General features: G+C 36.3%; 1 protein-coding gene across 1 annotated transcript; it reads right to left on the minus strand.

The window, feature by feature from the left end:
- Positions 1-12,662: 12,662 nt before the first annotated feature.
- LOC148273352 (uncharacterized) lies at positions 12,663-18,132 on the minus strand. Its single transcript, XM_088238821.1, has 3 exons — positions 17,453-18,132; positions 16,063-17,229; positions 12,663-13,917 (listed from the first exon to the last, which is right to left on the minus strand). The coding sequence occupies exons 1-3, from the start codon at positions 17,526-17,528 to the stop codon at positions 13,496-13,498; spliced, it is 1,665 nt and encodes a 554-aa protein (XP_088094947.1). The 5' UTR covers positions 17,529-18,132; the 3' UTR covers positions 12,663-13,495.
- Positions 18,133-18,135: the final 3 nt, after the last annotated feature.

An 18,135-nucleotide genomic window follows, 5' to 3' on the forward strand; every position in this document is an offset into this window, starting at 1 on the left:
TACTACGTTGTCAGACTCGTAAACAAACGTCCATATTGTTGTATTCGGTGTTGTTTTTTGACGTTACGCGGTGGTGAGATTATAAATCAGATATTTTTCGGAATGATCGGAATAAGGTAGAAAGACTCACCGGTCCGAGGAAGTCAAAGCCAGTCCTGGCGGCCACCTGCTGCGCCACGGGGGGCCCTCCGGCTTTCTTCAGGCGGACCAGGAAGGAGTTGGTGAACAGGGGGCCCCGCGAGGCGCCGACGGAGCACGCGGCCAGAGCCACCCACAGCGACAGCCGCCACCACATCTCGGGCTCCGGATAGAGGCCTCGGGCCGCTGGCGAAATACGAAAATGCGACCAATTTTAACGGGCGAGACGGCGATCAGTTCGGTACGGGCGGAGCAACGGAGATCCTCTCCTTTGAACGTGTATCTTTCCGTTTCGACTCGACTCGCGGACTCGCGTATCTGTCACTCGTGCTGGCTGCGTGGACTTCCCCGCGATACTGTGACGGGGTTGGCGGCTCCGACAGCACTGAGATCGCGAATCTCCCGCTCTTCTCCCCCACCCTTCGCCCTACTCATTCACGGCGTGACGTCACCGCGGGAAGCGCCGAGTTTTCTCCCAGCGTCCGACGAGGATTGCGAAATTTCCCGTCGCCGTCGCCCTGCGCTGCAAACAAACCGCGGCGGCTATTTATGATAGGGGGGTATTGATTTTTCAGCGCGCTTGCGCGGGACGACCACGTTTGTATGTAGCGCCTTCCCGAACGCTCATCTGAAACGTCATAAAATGAGGTTTCGTTCCAAAAAGGCTCCTCGCAAGACTAAACCTCGCTGCCGTTTATTTCGCTTTTCTTTCGTTCCTTTTGAAGGCTCGCGGTTTCGGACCTCTGGCGAGATGGCTATCCGAGTGCTGGCCCTGCACGAGCGACTCGACAGGAGGACTTGTTTGTTGACTGTCGTGTTGCGAGCGTGTGAGTGTGTCCGTGTGCACGCGTGTGTGTACGGAGTGATTTTGTACGTGGAACACGTATAGAATTTCTGGATGATCGACACTCTCAGCCTGATCCACGAAGCCGAACGTCAATACCTATATTATTTGTATATCCAGTAGAAATATTTGGGATAAAACCCGTTCGGTCATTTTAGCAAACTTTACGCACGGCGCAAAAACTAGAAATTCAATTATCCAAATCGAAATTAATCAGTTAGGTTCTCTTTTTAGTAATTCAGTAGAAAACTAAAAAGTTTTTGTAATCTACTCCCACGTTCAATTCGTTCGCTGAAATATATTTGCCTCCTTCGGGAAAAATCCAACAAATATAATTCCCCGAGAAATGTAAATAATAAAACAGGGAAAAGTTTTTTCAAAGAAAATGTATTTGTTTACGAAAAAAAAAAAAGATTTCGCATTTTTTAGAATTTAGTAAGCGTTTGTTTTGTAACAAATAATTTAGGAATTATTTTAGTAATTAATTTTCAATTTTTAATAAAGCTGAAAAATCAAATTTTGATTGATTTATTACTCTTTATACTATTATGTCTCGTGGATTAGGGTGCTTCTTACCATGTGATATGTATTATTTCATTTTATTTACTTTTGTTTACAAAGGCTTTACGATGCAAACGTTGATGGATGCAGAAAATCGAGAAAGACATCATCATAAGCTCAACAGTTCTGCGTGGGCCAAGGCTGTATCCAGGAGTCTCCTCCACTCTCGTTTGACTACTGCTCTTCTTCTCCAGTTCCTCACTTCCAACGTTGCCGTATCCGCACTGATGCAGTCCATCCGTCGCATTTTGGGCCTTCCTGGTCTTCGTCGCCCTTCTGGTGCAGAGAGAGTTAGGCGGTGCTCGGTAGATATCGTATGGCTCTCAGGTTTCGGAGGCATACCCATGTCAGGATCGGTTTAATTAGAGTTTTGTACAGTATTTTCTTAGTATTTTTTCGTTCTCATTTAGACCGTAATTGTTTCTGAAGCGCGCAGTAGCAACGGTTGGCAATCGAGAAAGGCATGGCATTACCAAATTCAATGACACGCGCCGTGGCGCAGTTGGTTAACTGGCGTCGCGGGTTCGATTCCCGCCAGTTGCAAAAAAAAAATCCAATAAAGTTTTTTTTCTCAATTGGTCTGGGTGTTGTGGTCTATTTTTCATAACCTCCCTCCACGTCCCCTCTATCCCACCTGCTGACAAGCCTCAAAATAATGGCTCAGCGGGTTATTCCTTTAAAAAAAAAAAACACGCTCAAGTCGAAAGAATCATCGTGCGTGCACGAGAAGATGTATGAACATAGAGGAACCGAGATCTCTATCCAAAGACATATAAAGCCGGCATTCTGTCTTCTCTGTTTACCCCTAACCCTTTAAATTACAACAAATTTCAACAAACCATCAAGCCGTTTCATTTTGACCCATCAATTTGTTGTAATTTTTTTAAGCAATAATTTTCTATGCCTACAAGTTATTATAATTTTACTCAATAAGGAAATTCAGAAGTTCTTACATTTATATTTGTTTATCAAACTAAGCTAATAAAAAAAAAACGTTTAAGTATCGTATTATTAGTGCTGTTATTTTCAAAAGTTTTGTAATTATGAAATGACTCCGCGTGTGACGTCACAATTTCCCTTCGGTGAGTCCTGTTGAATGGTGAAGTGGCTTCCCGTAAACTGGAAGTCTATCACAAGACTCTATCATTAGTTGATTTGAAAGAACTAGTGACGTCACCCAAAATAGCTTGTTTTTATTAGTCTCTTTTTTTAAAATTCATACATTTCCAGGAAAGTTCGCTGTACAATTTAATACTTTATTTTTTACAGCGCGTAAGAAAACATTTGTAATATTCAATTTCCCATAGCACTGAAATTCTTATTTTAATATTAGGGACTAATTGAATTTATAAATTCGGCAATAAAACTCCTATGCTCAAAGTATATATAAATGTAGGGTTCATAGTCATTAATCAATGACACACGCGTGGTAAAACGTTTCACTTAAAAAAGTGTGATGACTGAAGAAAGCAATGTCATCATTTTCTGTAGAATCCAATATTACATTTAATGCAACTCTATCAGTATTGGACATGAAATCGGGATCATTGTTCTGCAGTACGTTCACATCGTCCCTACCATGAAGAAATGAACTTCAAAGGATCGTCGCCTATAAAGAGACCTCAGGGCGTGGCAACGCCAGTCAGTCGACCCGACGAGTTCAGTTCAGTCAGTCAGTCCAGCTCGACAACGTCACTCAGTACCAGCATGTAGTTCAAGTGCGGTTTCTTCAACTCCTCGTCACCGTTACACTCGCGCAAAACAATTCACTATTTATTCGCCATGTAATTAATACGCATTAAACAGCAACCTTTGTTCTTCTGTCAATTTCTAACTGGGGTAGGAGCTCCAACCCTCAACTACCTAAATCCTACATAAAAAATTTAGTATACAAATATTACAGTACAATCTTAAGCATTAAAGTGCGCCATATTATTAGTATACTGCAAGACGAAAAAAAAATTATACACGTATTTAGAGAGCTGAAACCTTTATTATGTGGGTGAGATTCATTTGGCTGAACCAATTCACCTACTAGGCAATGCCTGAAAACAACTTTCCAAGTCCTCCGAGTGAATCTCCTCCCCGTGATAAATGTTTTTTTTTAAATTTATTTATTTACATACATAAGTTTATAGTACATTATTTGAGACAATAAGTCCCAACTCCGTGGGACTAAAAGTCCTGTGTTGAGATGGGACGAGCAATTATATGACACAGACACAAGAGTATATCACCACAAATATAGTATTAGAAACATAAAAAATAGTTATAAAAATATTTAAAAAAACATATATTTGGCACATAAATATGGTTAACAATAAACTCAAGCATTTGGAAAATCATAAAGGAGTTTCCTACTCAAATCCCTCCCACTAAGAAAAATCCAGTCCTGAACTCCTTTCTTAAAAATATTTTTTGTCCTTGAGAGCTTAATACGTTCTTCCAAAATATTGAACACTCTCGGTGCGATAAATGAGAGATGTCTCTGAGCAAAAGTCGTACGGGTTTTGGGTATGACATAATTCATGCTCTGGAAAAACCTCGTACGGACAATTTGCTGAGACCTCTCCTTATTGTTTGACTAGAAGTGTGTAAGTGCTTCTTTTAGGAACAGTAGTTGTCTCATATCCAGCACCTTCATGAATTGGAACATCTGTTCTGACTGGTATGTTGGAGGGCGCCGGAACATTTTTCTCAACATGGATGTTTAAACATGAGCAGAATGGTTAACGTCACACAGTATGTAAAGTGGCCTCTTAAACCAGTTATATAAAAGGGCAGTTATATAAATGGTTAAACAGCTATGTAAGTGGAAGATTTCAGAAGGTGAAAGTGGGTAGTGACTTGAGCGAACCTGCTCAGCTCTCATTTGGTGTTCCACAAGGGAGCACTTTGGGACCACTGCTGTTCGAGATATACATTAACGAACTTTGTAACAAGCCATCACTTGGACAAATCATTTCATTTGCAGATGATACAGCTATAATTTATAGCGCATCAACTTGGTCAGAAACTCATAAAAAAGCCAGTAATGACTTAAGTTATATTAAAAAATGGCTAGACGAAAACTTGTTGACTTTAAATTCGGATAAAACAAAGTTCATACGTTTTAGTGCAACTTCCGCCGGGCAACCTAATGAAATTCACGAACTTCAACTACATAATTGTTCAGTGATGGTAAATTGCAACTGCAAAAAACTAAGTAGTGTTCAAAGTATAAAATATCTTGGAATAATTATAGACCAGTATTTGAGATGGAATGAACAAATTGAAACTATAACTGCAAAAATTAAGCGCTTAATACATTTTTTCATCCCACTTAGAAATATACTTAAAGTCCCGGACTTGAAACACCTATACCATGCACTGGCAAATTCTGTGTTGACTTACGGTCTAATTGGTTGGGGAGCTTGCACAAAAACCGCCCTTGAACCTGTAGCAATTGCACAGAAATCTTTAATCCGAGTCATCTTAAAAAAAACATTTCGCTATCCAAGTGACTTGCTCTTCAAAGAATTCAGAGTACTGAATATTATTCAACAGTATATATTGAGAACGGTAGTGGTTACACACATAAAGAGAGACATTTACCCAAGCGTCAACCACAACCATAACACAAGATACTCTAATAGGGATCTGATACTAAGTGAAGGGGTCAACACTGTTCTGGCATCGAGACAACACTATAACGTAGGCAAAAAGGTCCATAACCTTTTGCCAGAATCGTGGAAAGACGGGAGTGTTGTCAAGTTACGGAAGGTGTTGACCTCGCTCTTTCATGACATTGGTCGTAGGGAGTCAGAAAAGTTGATGCATGCCACGGATTGGAGAACCTTACTGGATGTCAAAAATAAAATATAAAAAATAAAGAATAATTTAAAAAATATATATTTATAGATGACAACCATGAAGTTTCGCATAAATAAATTGTCTATGTTTTTATGAATGTATGTATGTGTATGCGCATGCGTGTATGAACGTGTGTGTGTATGTACATATGTATATATGTGTATATTTATATATACATGTGTGTATATATGTGTATGTCTGTATGTATATGAATCAAAATGTGTATCCGAATAAGTTTATATTTTGTTTGTCTGTGCTCTATATTAATTTGTTAAGTATTATAATATATTAAAATGTAATTGCCTAGCTTGGAACGGGGTATGTACCCTTGTTAGCTGGGCAAAGTGAATATGGAATTGTATTTTGATAATAAGTGTGAATAAATAAATAAAAAATAAAAAATAAAAAAAAACCAGCCAATAACGGGTCATAAGCCATGTAAATGCCTAAACTTCCATATTCCCTACTCAAAAATGTTTTTCCACTCTTTTGCAACAAGTTTACATCTAAATAACTCCTTAAGGAGTTATTTAGATGTTAGACTTATGTCTATGTAAAAATATTTTTATGCGTCAAAAATTTTTTTTTTTACTGGGCTGTATTTCGAAGACTGTCAAAAAAGTGATATTTCCCCATAATATTTTTTTTTTAAAAAAACAAGAAAAATGCATAATCGTTTTTAAGCTATAAATAACATTCAAAAAGAAAAAGTTAAAAAATGACTAAATCCATGTTCAGGTAACAAACGGTTGAGAGCTTTATTTATCAAAATATGTTGGGCTCCACTATAAACATACGTTTTTTTTATTAAATTCATTTATTTTATTTATTTATTCCTTCCTACCTACCTTATGGTTACATACTTAAAATAAAAATACGCCACCGGCTAATAAAGTCCCCCATGTGGACGAAAACCCTTCTAGGATTATCAACTACGAAGTTAGCTACAGTTTACAGCAATACAACGAGCCGTATGTACTCGGGTCGACAATTGCAAGCGCAATATAAGTAATTGGTACATATGTATATATACTGCCCTTAAGAAATTAATAACAAACTAAATACTATACAGGATGTTCCTTAAACCCTGCCACATCCGAAACCACGATGATCGGTATAGGCAAGAAGACATATTAGCATATTTAAAAAATATATAGAACGACTAAGATCTTAAAAAATAAAATATAGGAAAAAAAAAACAAATTATTTATTTATATTTTTACATTGTTTGTATTGTTTTTTTTATACGGAATAATGTTTCCTCACTGGTGTCCCGTGCCGAGAGAAACATTTTACAAAATGTGAAACATGCCTTAAATTAGTTATTTAACAAAGTTAACATAATAATAATAATAAAAAAACCTAATTAATCTAATTAACCTAATTATCATTAATATAATAAACAATATAAACTAAAATAATCATAAAAAACATAACCAATTTATACAGACCGATAGACCAAATTACACACATTTTACCTGTCCACACATCGATCCGTGTGCAACCCACGTCCACTATCCATTTCTTAATAGCAATTTTATACTGTGAGTACTTTCTGATTGTCCTAATGGATAATGGAAGTAGATTATACACATAACCCGAGTAGTAGGCCAATCCTCTTTGACCGAAGGTTGTATTTATAATAATAAAAATACTATATAGTTTTATTTCACTTTTATTTATAAATTTTTACCAGTAACCGGGTTACGACGTGACCGACATCGTCAGACTGGTAGGTCAGACATCAAACTATAAACTTATTTTTATTATTATAATTAAAATGCAGTTCCACCAAGAAATGTCAGTAGAAAAACTCAATATATTAAGAAGGTTGTATTTTTTTTTTGCAGCCTCGGGGTGGAGTATTTAGTAACTCTTGTATTTGTAACGGAAGGCAGAGAATAATGTAAATGTAAATGTCCCAAAATGTTTACTCATTTCTTTTTCACGTAGCTCCAAACCTATTTCATGTCAATATTTTTTAAGTAATCAAGCTATACAACGAGTTGAAAGTGTTCGTGATCTTGGTGTGATTCTAGATAAAAAAAACTTACGTATGAAAACCACATCGAAAATATAGTGAACCGGGCACACAGAAACTTAGGTTTTGTTATCCGCACTTGCCAAGTTTTTAATGATATTGGTAGTATCAAATTGATTTATTTCGCTTACGTTCGCAGTCTCCTTGAATATGCCTCCTTTGTGTGGTCTCCCCAGTATTCCATACACAAGATAAGGCTTGAAAATATTCAGAAAACATTTTTGAGACATCTCAATTGGAGATCCAGATTTACGGACCTTAACTATAAAACTTCTTGTCATAAACATAATATACTTAGTCTTGAGGATCGTCGTTTGTTATTAGATATGGGGATTTTACATGACATTCTTAATGGACGTCTTGATAGTCCTGTTCTGGTTTCTGAGTTGGCCCTAAATGTACCTGGCTACCGCACCCGTCACACGAATCTATCTCTTTTCCATGTACCTACAGTTCGCACCAACTATGCACAGAACTCTCCTCTGATTCGCTTGACGCGTAATATATAATTTATTTTTCAATAACATAGACATATTTAATTGCAGTAAACTCACTTTTAAAACCAAAATTAAAAAACTATTATTTGAAAAAAATTATGTTTCTTTATAAAAAAAAATATTTTTTTACATTATAAATTTAAGTTGTTTCTATTCACTCATATCAAACACACACTTACTCTGTCCCTAAACCTACCCTCACACCCATATACAATCACACACATATTCACATACCTATCAAAGCCACACTCCACTTTTTTACACACGTATCCTCACAAAAAAACTCGCCCACATGCACTTCTATGAATTATATCTAACTGAACTGGATTTTTATAATTGTATTTATGTGGAAAACTGATTTGGCTTTATTTTATGTTTTTTTTATATAATGTTGTGTATATTTTTTTGTATTGCTGTTGTTTTTCTGAATAAACAAAATTAAATTAAATTAAATAATGTTTATGTGCGTATAGAGCTTTTACATAAAGTTGTTGTATGGATTTTACATTAAGATTTTCGAATATACCGAGGGAGCTAGTTCTGATTGGGACTCTAAAGATAATTTTTATTAAAGCTTTTTGTGCAATTATTATTTGTTTGATCAGTGTGTCATTTGCACATTCCCATCCAATTATTCCAAAACTGATTGAGTTATTACGTAATATATTTTTACAAGTTCTTTTAGGCTAATTGTATTTCTTACAGTTTTAAAAAAGTAAATTAGCTTTTTCAATTTATTTTTTATATGTTCGATGTGATTAGTCCATCTTAAATTCCCATCTTCATAGATGCCTAAATATTTCATTGAATCTACTCTGTCCAACGATTTACAAATACACTTAATATTTGGAATTTGGTTATTGTAATTACAGCTGTAAATAGTTAAGGAAAGATTTGGATTAAATATAGTTTTATTATTAATTTTAAATGCTATGTATTTTGTTTTAGAGTGATTTAGTGTTAAATAATTTGAGTTTTTATAAGAGGGAGAGAACTTTATTAACATTATATTTACACCTGAGGACGGGTAAGTTTATATTTACACCTGAGGATGGGTAATACTGATTACCCAAAACTAGTCGTGTTTTAATGTATTGAACTCTTGTGTGGTAAATTTACAAATTGTTTTATTTAAATAAATTCAAAATGTTTTTCCACAAAGTAAATGCTGAAACAATAAATAATGCAATTACCAAAATTATTTTTTTATTTAAAAGGCCTATATGTACCATTAAGTGTGAAATATGACATCGTTTAAATGCCCGCCTCGGTTTCTTACGGCGGGACGGATCCGAGTGGTCCTATTTTCAATGACTCTTCCGCGTAGATCCGGCTGAATTTGAGCGATGGCCTGTGTTATGTTCACCTTGAGGGCAGCGATCGATTGTGGTTTATTTGCATAGACCTGTGACTTTAAGAAACCCCACAAGAAAAGGTCTAGCAGGGTCAAATCGCATGATCTTGGTGGCCAATTCAGATCAGCCCTGCGAGAGATAACCTTAACCTCAAATCGTTCATGCAGAATGTCAATCGTGGCGTCCGCTGTGTGGCACGTAGCGCCATCCTGCTGGAACCACATGTCGTCTAGGTCATCATCATTCTGTAGTGCTCGCCGTTGACGGTGACCGCCTCATCAATGTCATTTTCGAAAAAGTACGGACCAATGACGCCACCAACCCAAAATCCACACCAAACGGTAACTTTTTGAAGATGCATTATCACCTGGTGAACCTCGCGTGAGTTAATGTCGTCCCATATGGCTATTTTGCTTGTTAACACAGCCAGTCATCAAAAAATGCGCCTCGTCGCTAAAAAATATTTTTCGGCAAAAGTTTCGACGTAATATTCGCCAAGTTGAAGTCTGCGAAAGGCAGAGTTCTTGTGTACGGCGAGGAATCGACTGCCTCGGGTTATCCTGTACACTTTCACGGATAGCGGTGATGTTCTCAGCCGATCTTGCGTTCCTTGAACGTACGGGTGTTGGCCGATTGATTACCGAACCGGTCGTCTCAAATTTGGCCACCAAACGTTAAAGAGTTGACTGTGAAGGGCCACCACGTCTACCGTAAAATGGGCGCAATGCGCGCAACGTTTGCACTAACGAACACTCATTTTGGTAACATTTTTTTATCATTTGAACGTGCTGTTCAATTGTGTTAGTTGCCATGGTGATTTGGCATAAGTAGCTGAATAATAAAATAAAAAAATTGACAGATGTCATCAAAACAAAATGGCCGCCACGGGCCGTCAAAATCTACCCGCGCCAATTGAAAAACGCTTTATATGGCCACACTGATGATTAAAAGTCAAATGAGGTATAAAACTGTTTAAGAAACGGATAAAAACTAACACGGTTTGGTCAAGAAGTTTGTGGAAGGGATTTCAGTTCGAGACATCAAGGATTGTCTCCATTTTGAAATTATCTTTTTTTTCTGTAAATATTAGAAAATTAAAAAAAAACACAAAAAGTTTAAATAAATGGTTAAAGTTGTTCGAAAAAAAAATCTGCTTTACAAGATATTGTGTTTGCTTTTACGTTACATATATTATTTTGAGTACAAGCCTAAAAAATGGAATGGCAAGAAGACGAAAGTAAGCATTTTCGACACCTCCTTCTGTTCGCGTTCAATCGAGGAATAAAGCTGCCAAAGCTGCTCGGATATTTGTGCAGTGTACGGTGAAGATGCAATAAATTATGGACTAATTTGTAAATAATGAAGGAGAATACATTATTTATTAATTTGTTGTATTTTTTTGTGTCCCCTTTTTCTCTTCATTTGGAAAGAAACTAACACAAGTTGCGTTTACTCCCAACAGATCTCAATATTATATAAAGACCTTTGCAATCTTGTGTTAACACAATGAACAATAACGACATAGTAAAATAAAAACCACAGTTTAGAATGAAGAACCCTTTGGGCACGAATTCTATTTAATTTACAGCGTTTCCTGTATTCCATCATTTACCTTTGGAAATGCCATTCTGTAGTAAGTACCAATAGCAATGCACCGCGATAATTTGTTATGTAAAGACAAGATATTCATAAAGTAAGTTTCAGGTTCCAGTCCATGGAACGTAAAAAAAAAAACAAGATAAAAAATCCTTTCTGAATAAATATTATCAGTCTAACAACAAAAAGAAACAAAAGACAAATATAAAACAGAAATGAGTATAACACAATATTAACCCGATATTTAGCTTTAAAGAATAAAACAAATTGTTTTTAACACATTTTATTTGTTTATATTTTTACAGACCATCTTGTGTTATATACTAAATAAACTAGAATAATCAATATACAATGTTTTAAAATGTATTATACAAATACAACCATGGAAAATTCCTATTTAAACTACATATTTATAAAGGCACTGTAGGTTTTCTTGTAAAACGATTTAAAAAATCCAATATAAGTCTCGCTTCCTTGCAGATGGACCGGCATTTTCGTAACTAAATTTAAATCACTATCCTAGCCACAAAAGACAATATAATCACTGTAATAAAAATATCATTATAATAAAAACGAAATATTTGAGTGTGTAAAGCGAAAGAATGCCTTTCAGAATTAAGTGTGTGGAATAATGAGCTCATAAACACTATGTCCACTTCTTAGTTTGCTCTGAAAAATAACAATAAGATATACTGAACTCAAGACCTTCTAACGACACATTACTTGTCAATGTTCTGTTTCAAAGTGATTATCTGAACACTTCTGCATACAAATCTGGTACTAAATTAAGTATACAAGCAGCAAACTCTGACCTTACGATCTTAAGACAAGTGGATACTAGTCAACTAATTGAAAACTAGTCAATAAATTCATTTCGAGTTATAAGTAAAGGTGACTTTTAAAAATATAAATGATTTAATATGTATTTCAAAAAAGTATGGGTGCATAGATTTTTCACACTCTCTGTTAGATATTAATATGTATTGTCTTTTTAGTTTCAATGTTTTGGCTATCATTGCAGAACCCATCTATCTTCAAAGTAAAACTATGTCAATTTGTTTACCCCGAAGATAGCTCCTGCAACGGTAGCAGAAACGTCCGAACTAATCCAATCTACACAGAATCACCCGAAAAAGACATTTTATTTTGCAAAGAAGTTATGAAAAAAATTGAGCAGATGCAACCTCTCTTTAAAGACATAAAAATTCAGGTAATATTGTTTATGAACATTAATGTGTATGCAAAAGTACAACTTGTTTAATCAAATTATTAATCTTTGTTGCTAATTCCAGGTTATTCAATCTGACATGATAAAATTAAACTTTTAAACAACTGATTAAGTCAAAGAAAGAACCATTGTAGAACACAATATCAATACACCAAAAAAAATCAATGAGGAAGTTCAGTGCTTTGGGAAAATGGATATAAAAAAATTTTTCTTATGGTAAAAATTAGAGCATTAAATTGTGCAGCGTAGTTTTTTGAAAATGTATGAAATAATAATTAAAATAAACTACTTTGAATGACATCACTAGTTCTTCTGAATCAACCAATCATAGAGTGTTTCATTTTTTGCTGCATAAAAAAATATTTCCTCTAATCACAATACCAAATAATGCATGTCTTAACAAAATACATATGTAGTTGCAAACTTGATGATTATGCCGTGCTTCTTGCTAGCGACAAAGAGAACATGCATTTTTTCATAACAAAGGCCTATGATGTCTTCAAGGGAAGCGATTTGTTCTTACGAATGTTGATAAATAAAATGTGATGGGTTTTGAAAGAAATGAAAGTATGACTAATTGGAGGTCCCTGAGAACGGGGTTATCGTGAAACAGGCAGAAGAATTTTTTTTTTTTAATTTAAAAAATTAATATTTGCATTCTTATGATTTACCCAAATATTTCATTTTGAGGGCCGTTTTCAAGGAGTTGTAAATAACTCACTATTAGAATTTGTGTATCTGGGTTTGTTTACAAGCGATGGAAATAATGAGAAAGATATTAAGACAGGGGTGAGTGCAGGGAACAGGGTGAATGGTGTACTTAAATCAACCTTGGCAAAAAAAATATTATTGCAGGAGGCAAATTTAGCCATTCACAGGTCCTGATGCTGACACTTACGCACAGAAGCATGGAAGAAATAAAAAGGATGAATGAAAGCTAAATGCTGTTGAAATCTTAGACGAATTTAGGGTAACTATGCAAGTAGGCGGACAAATGTCGATATCCGTGCATCACGCAAAACTTAGATAAGCATTTTTGACAAAATCTAAAAAGACGTGCTGCGTTGGTTTGGCCACGTAGAGCGAAAAGATTCCGAAAGAACGTTTAAACCATGCGAATGTTGATGGATGCAGAAGACAAGTAAGACCGAGAAAGATATGGACATGTCAAAAATCAGAATAATCAGCGTTTGGCATAAGAAGTTGTATGAATGTAAAGGAAGCGAGGTCTGAATGCAAATACACGAGTAGGGGACGTTCTATGCTCTCTACCTACCCCTATGGGGAAACGGCGCAATGGTTTGTTTATTTACTTGTAGTTACAAATTTAGGCAGCCCTGTCAATGTATTGAAATAAAATACAGTAAATAATTTATAAATTCATCATTTCCTCGCGAGTCCTAATGTTTTTTTCATTTGTAACTTTTGCAAAGCCTCACGACGCTTCCTTTCGATTTCTTCTTGTATATTGACCTCATTCAATACTTTATTACCAGTTATATTTTTTGAGATGTTCGTAGCTTTGTTGTTATTTAAATTGCACGAGTTTTCTCGGTTATTTCTAGGATTTTTATAGACATTCGTGACTTTGTCTGTGGAATTGCTGAGAATATTCGTCGAGAGAGGAGGTGTAGCGTCGTCTGTCGGAGTAATGTTTCTGTTACGTAGTTCTAGTATAGTCGGAACGGATTTAAGGGAATTATTCCTAGATAACGGATCCTGTTTCCGTGCCAATAGTTTCTCTCTGGCAGCTTGATGTTTTTTCTTTATCTCTTCTGGAGTGCATCTTATTACCTGCGATAAACCTAAAAATATAAGATAATTTATGTTAGCTTTTGCAGCAAAATATGTGCACGTTAAAAATATATAAAAATCATCCATACAAGATTTGGTTTACAATTTTACATTTCATTTTATAATGCATATTTTAGATATTTTTTGAAAAGTTTTCTTGTTTTTACATTTATTGTATACAGAAAATAAGAATATATATATAAACGAAAATTGTGAAAACAGTCAATGTGAATTTTCCACAGTGGTGTAAGCTATTGATTAAGTACATTCAGGTCAATTAAATATAATTACGAGCATCATAAAATCCCTTATCCATACCAAATGGTGCCTAATGCCACTGCGCTGATAAATAAATTCCGTGTTTTATTATCTTTGACTAATTTCCACTAGATTCTTGGGATTTTTATCCAAGTTTAGCCAGCGAGGGCAAAACAATCGGCTACGGTTCTGGTTTTATTTCACACATAGAACTGCATTTTTCATCCGTTTCAGACACCTATTTATTATTATAAAAATAATAGTAGGTAAATGTTTATCGCAGGGGGCAAAACCAGCAGTTCACAATGGAGTTCTGGTGTCGACCCATATGTGCAGGAGTATAGTATGGAATTGGAAAAACAAAGATGAATGTAGACTAAATGCTATCGAAATGCGATCTCTGGAGCGAATATGTGGTAAAATGATGCATGAGAGGTGCAAAAAAATGTTGGGATCCGTGAATTTTGTAAGGCTGAGATTAACAGTATCGACAAAATGCAAGTTGATGCAATGAGTTAACATTAAAGTGCCAAAATTAATGCTTCGCAATAGACATTATGGAGAATGTTTTGAGTATGTCCAAATGCTTGCAGACTGGCTGGGTTTCCTCCCTAGGGAGTTATTCATATTTGAATTGTCTCACCCACATGATAAAGGTTTCAGCTATTTTACTTCACAAAAGTGAACAGATGGAAGAGTTGAGGAAATGTGGATATTCAAAGACAGGCAGAATGGTGAATGTTACAGTGTGTGCAGTGGCCATTTAAACCAACCAATGACAGGTCATAAGCCCTATAAATGCCTAGACTTCCATATTACCTTACCAAAAGTCTTCCTCTCTGTTGCGACAAATTTAGACACTATGGAATGTGTAGTAGGGGAGCATAAAGTGGCCCCCCTAAAGCCCCTGTCAGTACCGCGGCTGGAGCTCCAGGCAGCGCAACTAGCGGCAAGGATGGCCACTACCATAAAAGAGAGTCGAGCTCTTATCACCCGCACCGTGTTCTGGACAGACTCCAGCCCGGTCCTATGTTGGCTACGAACCGACCCACTGCGGTACAGCACATTCGTCGCAAATAGGCTAGGCGAAATCGACGAATTCACAGATGTTCGGGACTGGAAATGGGTCCCTACAAGGCGACAAGGGCCCACCCGATTTTGCGAGATCGGGACTATGGTTCGGAGGCCCCGGCTTCCTGAGGAAAAAGAAAGCGGACTGGCTGAAGGAAAAAAGTTTGCTGCAACAACCGGACGAGAAAACGCTGGAACAAAAACAACTGCGCCACTTCGTGGGCCACATCAAACGGACAGAGATTTACGTGCAGCGCTTCTCGTCATGGACCTAACTCGTCAGGGCGACTGCATGGGTGCTACGATTCATCGCACGATGCCGCCGCAACAAGTCCTCTAACGAGTAATAGCGAGAGACTTAGAAATGTCGTCCTCATGGTTAATAATGATATTCGCAAAGCAATGATCGCTCAAGGCAGAATAAGCATAGGCTATCAGCGCGTACGAGTTGAAGATAGTACTTAAGTTTTTAATGATCTACATATTTAGATAAACATTACATTATTATTAATAACAATTTTGATCAATATTGATGTTTTTTGTAGGCATTTCTTGATAAAATTTAATTGTAAATGATTTTGATAAAAATATAAATTAAGTTCCATAAAGCAAAACTTAACCAAGGAATTTTATTGATATTTTTATCAAAATCACCTACTATTTTTATCTTTTACTAAGACAGCGTAGGTTTTTTTTTCTACCACAATAGTAGATAGAGAAATTTTGTCACTCTTGTTGCCTCAGATATTGACGTATTTTATGGCAGCATCTCTCTGTAACATTTTTATGTCTAAAAAATAAAGAAAAACAATTATTTTGATACTGACCATCGGAAACCTGCATATCCCCGACGTCCGGCATTGTGTTATGTCGAGAGAACCCGCTGGTTACACTATTACCCTTCAACCGTTTACTCTGCTGAGCAGTCGGAGACTCTGGCATGGAGCGATGGCGGCCAAATTTACTCTTGGACTCGTTCAATATACTGCTGCTCATCAAATTAGACAAGTTAGAAATATTATTAAACACGGAGTCCCCATTGCTCTCTTTACTGGCATTGGTGGTCGATCTATCACTGTCGGCTTTAATGATCGAAAAAGGTCTTTTATTAGAGCTGACGGGACAGTGTGGACTTTTTGCCTTAATTGAGTTTCTTGACCTCGTTTGCGGAATTTTCTTCTCGGGTATGTGCGATGCCTGCGTTAAAATTTCAATTTCGCTATCATTCATGTTTCCTATTATATTTTCGAAAGAATCGTTCGTTATTTTCGACGATTCAAATTTAGATTTTAATTTTACGGAAGGAAATGCAAACTTATTCCTGGGAAAATTATTGCGGGTGTCGGGGAGTTTATCTTTGACTTCGTCTTCGACCAACTGACTAGCTTTCAATAAAAATTCATTCATCGAGTCGTCGGATTCTATAGCGCCTTCCGAATCGCATTTAGAAACTTTATCGAAATGATTATTCTTAAGGCGTGGTTTGGTAGTCATTGTATCGTTAACAGATCTTGAGCGGTCAACATCGTCAAACTGTAAACCATCGAGGATCGGAGACAAGCAGAAAGCGGGAGCGCTAAAAGATTTATCGTCCTTGGGAGAAGATAAATTATTCACCGGGTCGGAACAAATGAGACCTTGAACATTTTTATTGAGGGCGAGTAATTCTTCTTTTAATTCTTTAAGGAATTCCTTCTTTCTCAGGGTCGGTCTCATTACATTTTTTTTCAGGGGAAGTCTTGTTACCGGGGAGAAATCATCTGAGAATTTCTTCTTCCGTTTGCGGATCGGAGTCTCTTTCGAGGGGTACGCAGGACAGTCCTTCTCTGATGTGGGGGAGTAGTAGTTCCACACAACATCGTGGTCTCCGCTGGAGCCATCTTGCGTGCACAAGAACGGTATCGGAGAAGGGGCGGAGTCGCACGAGGGAGACCGACTGAGCCATGGAGGTGAATCAACATTTTCTGAGTGGTTTTTCGGAGTGGACGCTGCCTCTGAAAAGACAGAGTTTTGTTTATAGACACGCTATGTAATAAAAACATTCAGGTAACGTAGAATTCAATAAATATGATGTAAAAGAACCCTTAACCGCAAAATAACAATAATAATTGTTTAATCGTAGCGACACCTGACACCTTTTATACTCTTAATCGATCCAATAAAAAAAAACATTCATAACTTTGGTACTTTAAATTGATAAAATACTGTAGGACATACCAGTTTTCTTTTTTAAATTCACGCCATTTTTTGCAGAGAGATGTAATTTTCTTCCCTGTTTAGGTGTACGGTGCATAAAGGAGGTTAATTAGACGCGACACACTTCATAAACAAAATATTATAAACAAAAATCAGTTAAAGAGTTAGATGCTGACGTCGGCCGGCGCACACACAAAAAACAATTCTTAATTCTTATTCCATAACAAGTCTACGAATTTGACATTCATCGACAATAATTGCGTTAATTTTTAAGAGCATAGACTTTGTGGCCAGAGACAACTAAACATTTTAAAAGCATTTTTATTTATTTTTATTTAAAAGGGATTCCTAAAAATGTAGCTTTCAGTGGTCACTTATCGTAATTTATAAAACGTACTCATTGCATACCATTTAATTAAAACAAAATCTATTTATACGTTTATATTATGTAAATACCGTTTCGTCGTATCGTGTCGATAAAACAGAAGATCATAAGAGTTCTTTGTACGACTACAGATGGCAGTATTTGCCGTATTCCGGCAAGCGCGCGCTTTTCAGCATCCCATAACATAAACACGATACATTCCTCTGACTTCGTGTTTTATCGGAAACATTCGGACTTGTTTCGGGTCCGCACCGTAAATGGTCATTGCCAACTTTCAAAATAATAATAATTATGATTTCGATATCTGTAAACAGATTGA

Source organism: Micrasema longulum, unplaced genomic scaffold (assembly GCF_059751315.1).
Source record: "Micrasema longulum isolate JH-2025_06_02 unplaced genomic scaffold, ASM5975131v1 h1tg001972l, whole genome shotgun sequence".
NCBI lineage: Eukaryota > Metazoa > Arthropoda > Insecta > Trichoptera > Brachycentridae > Micrasema > Micrasema longulum.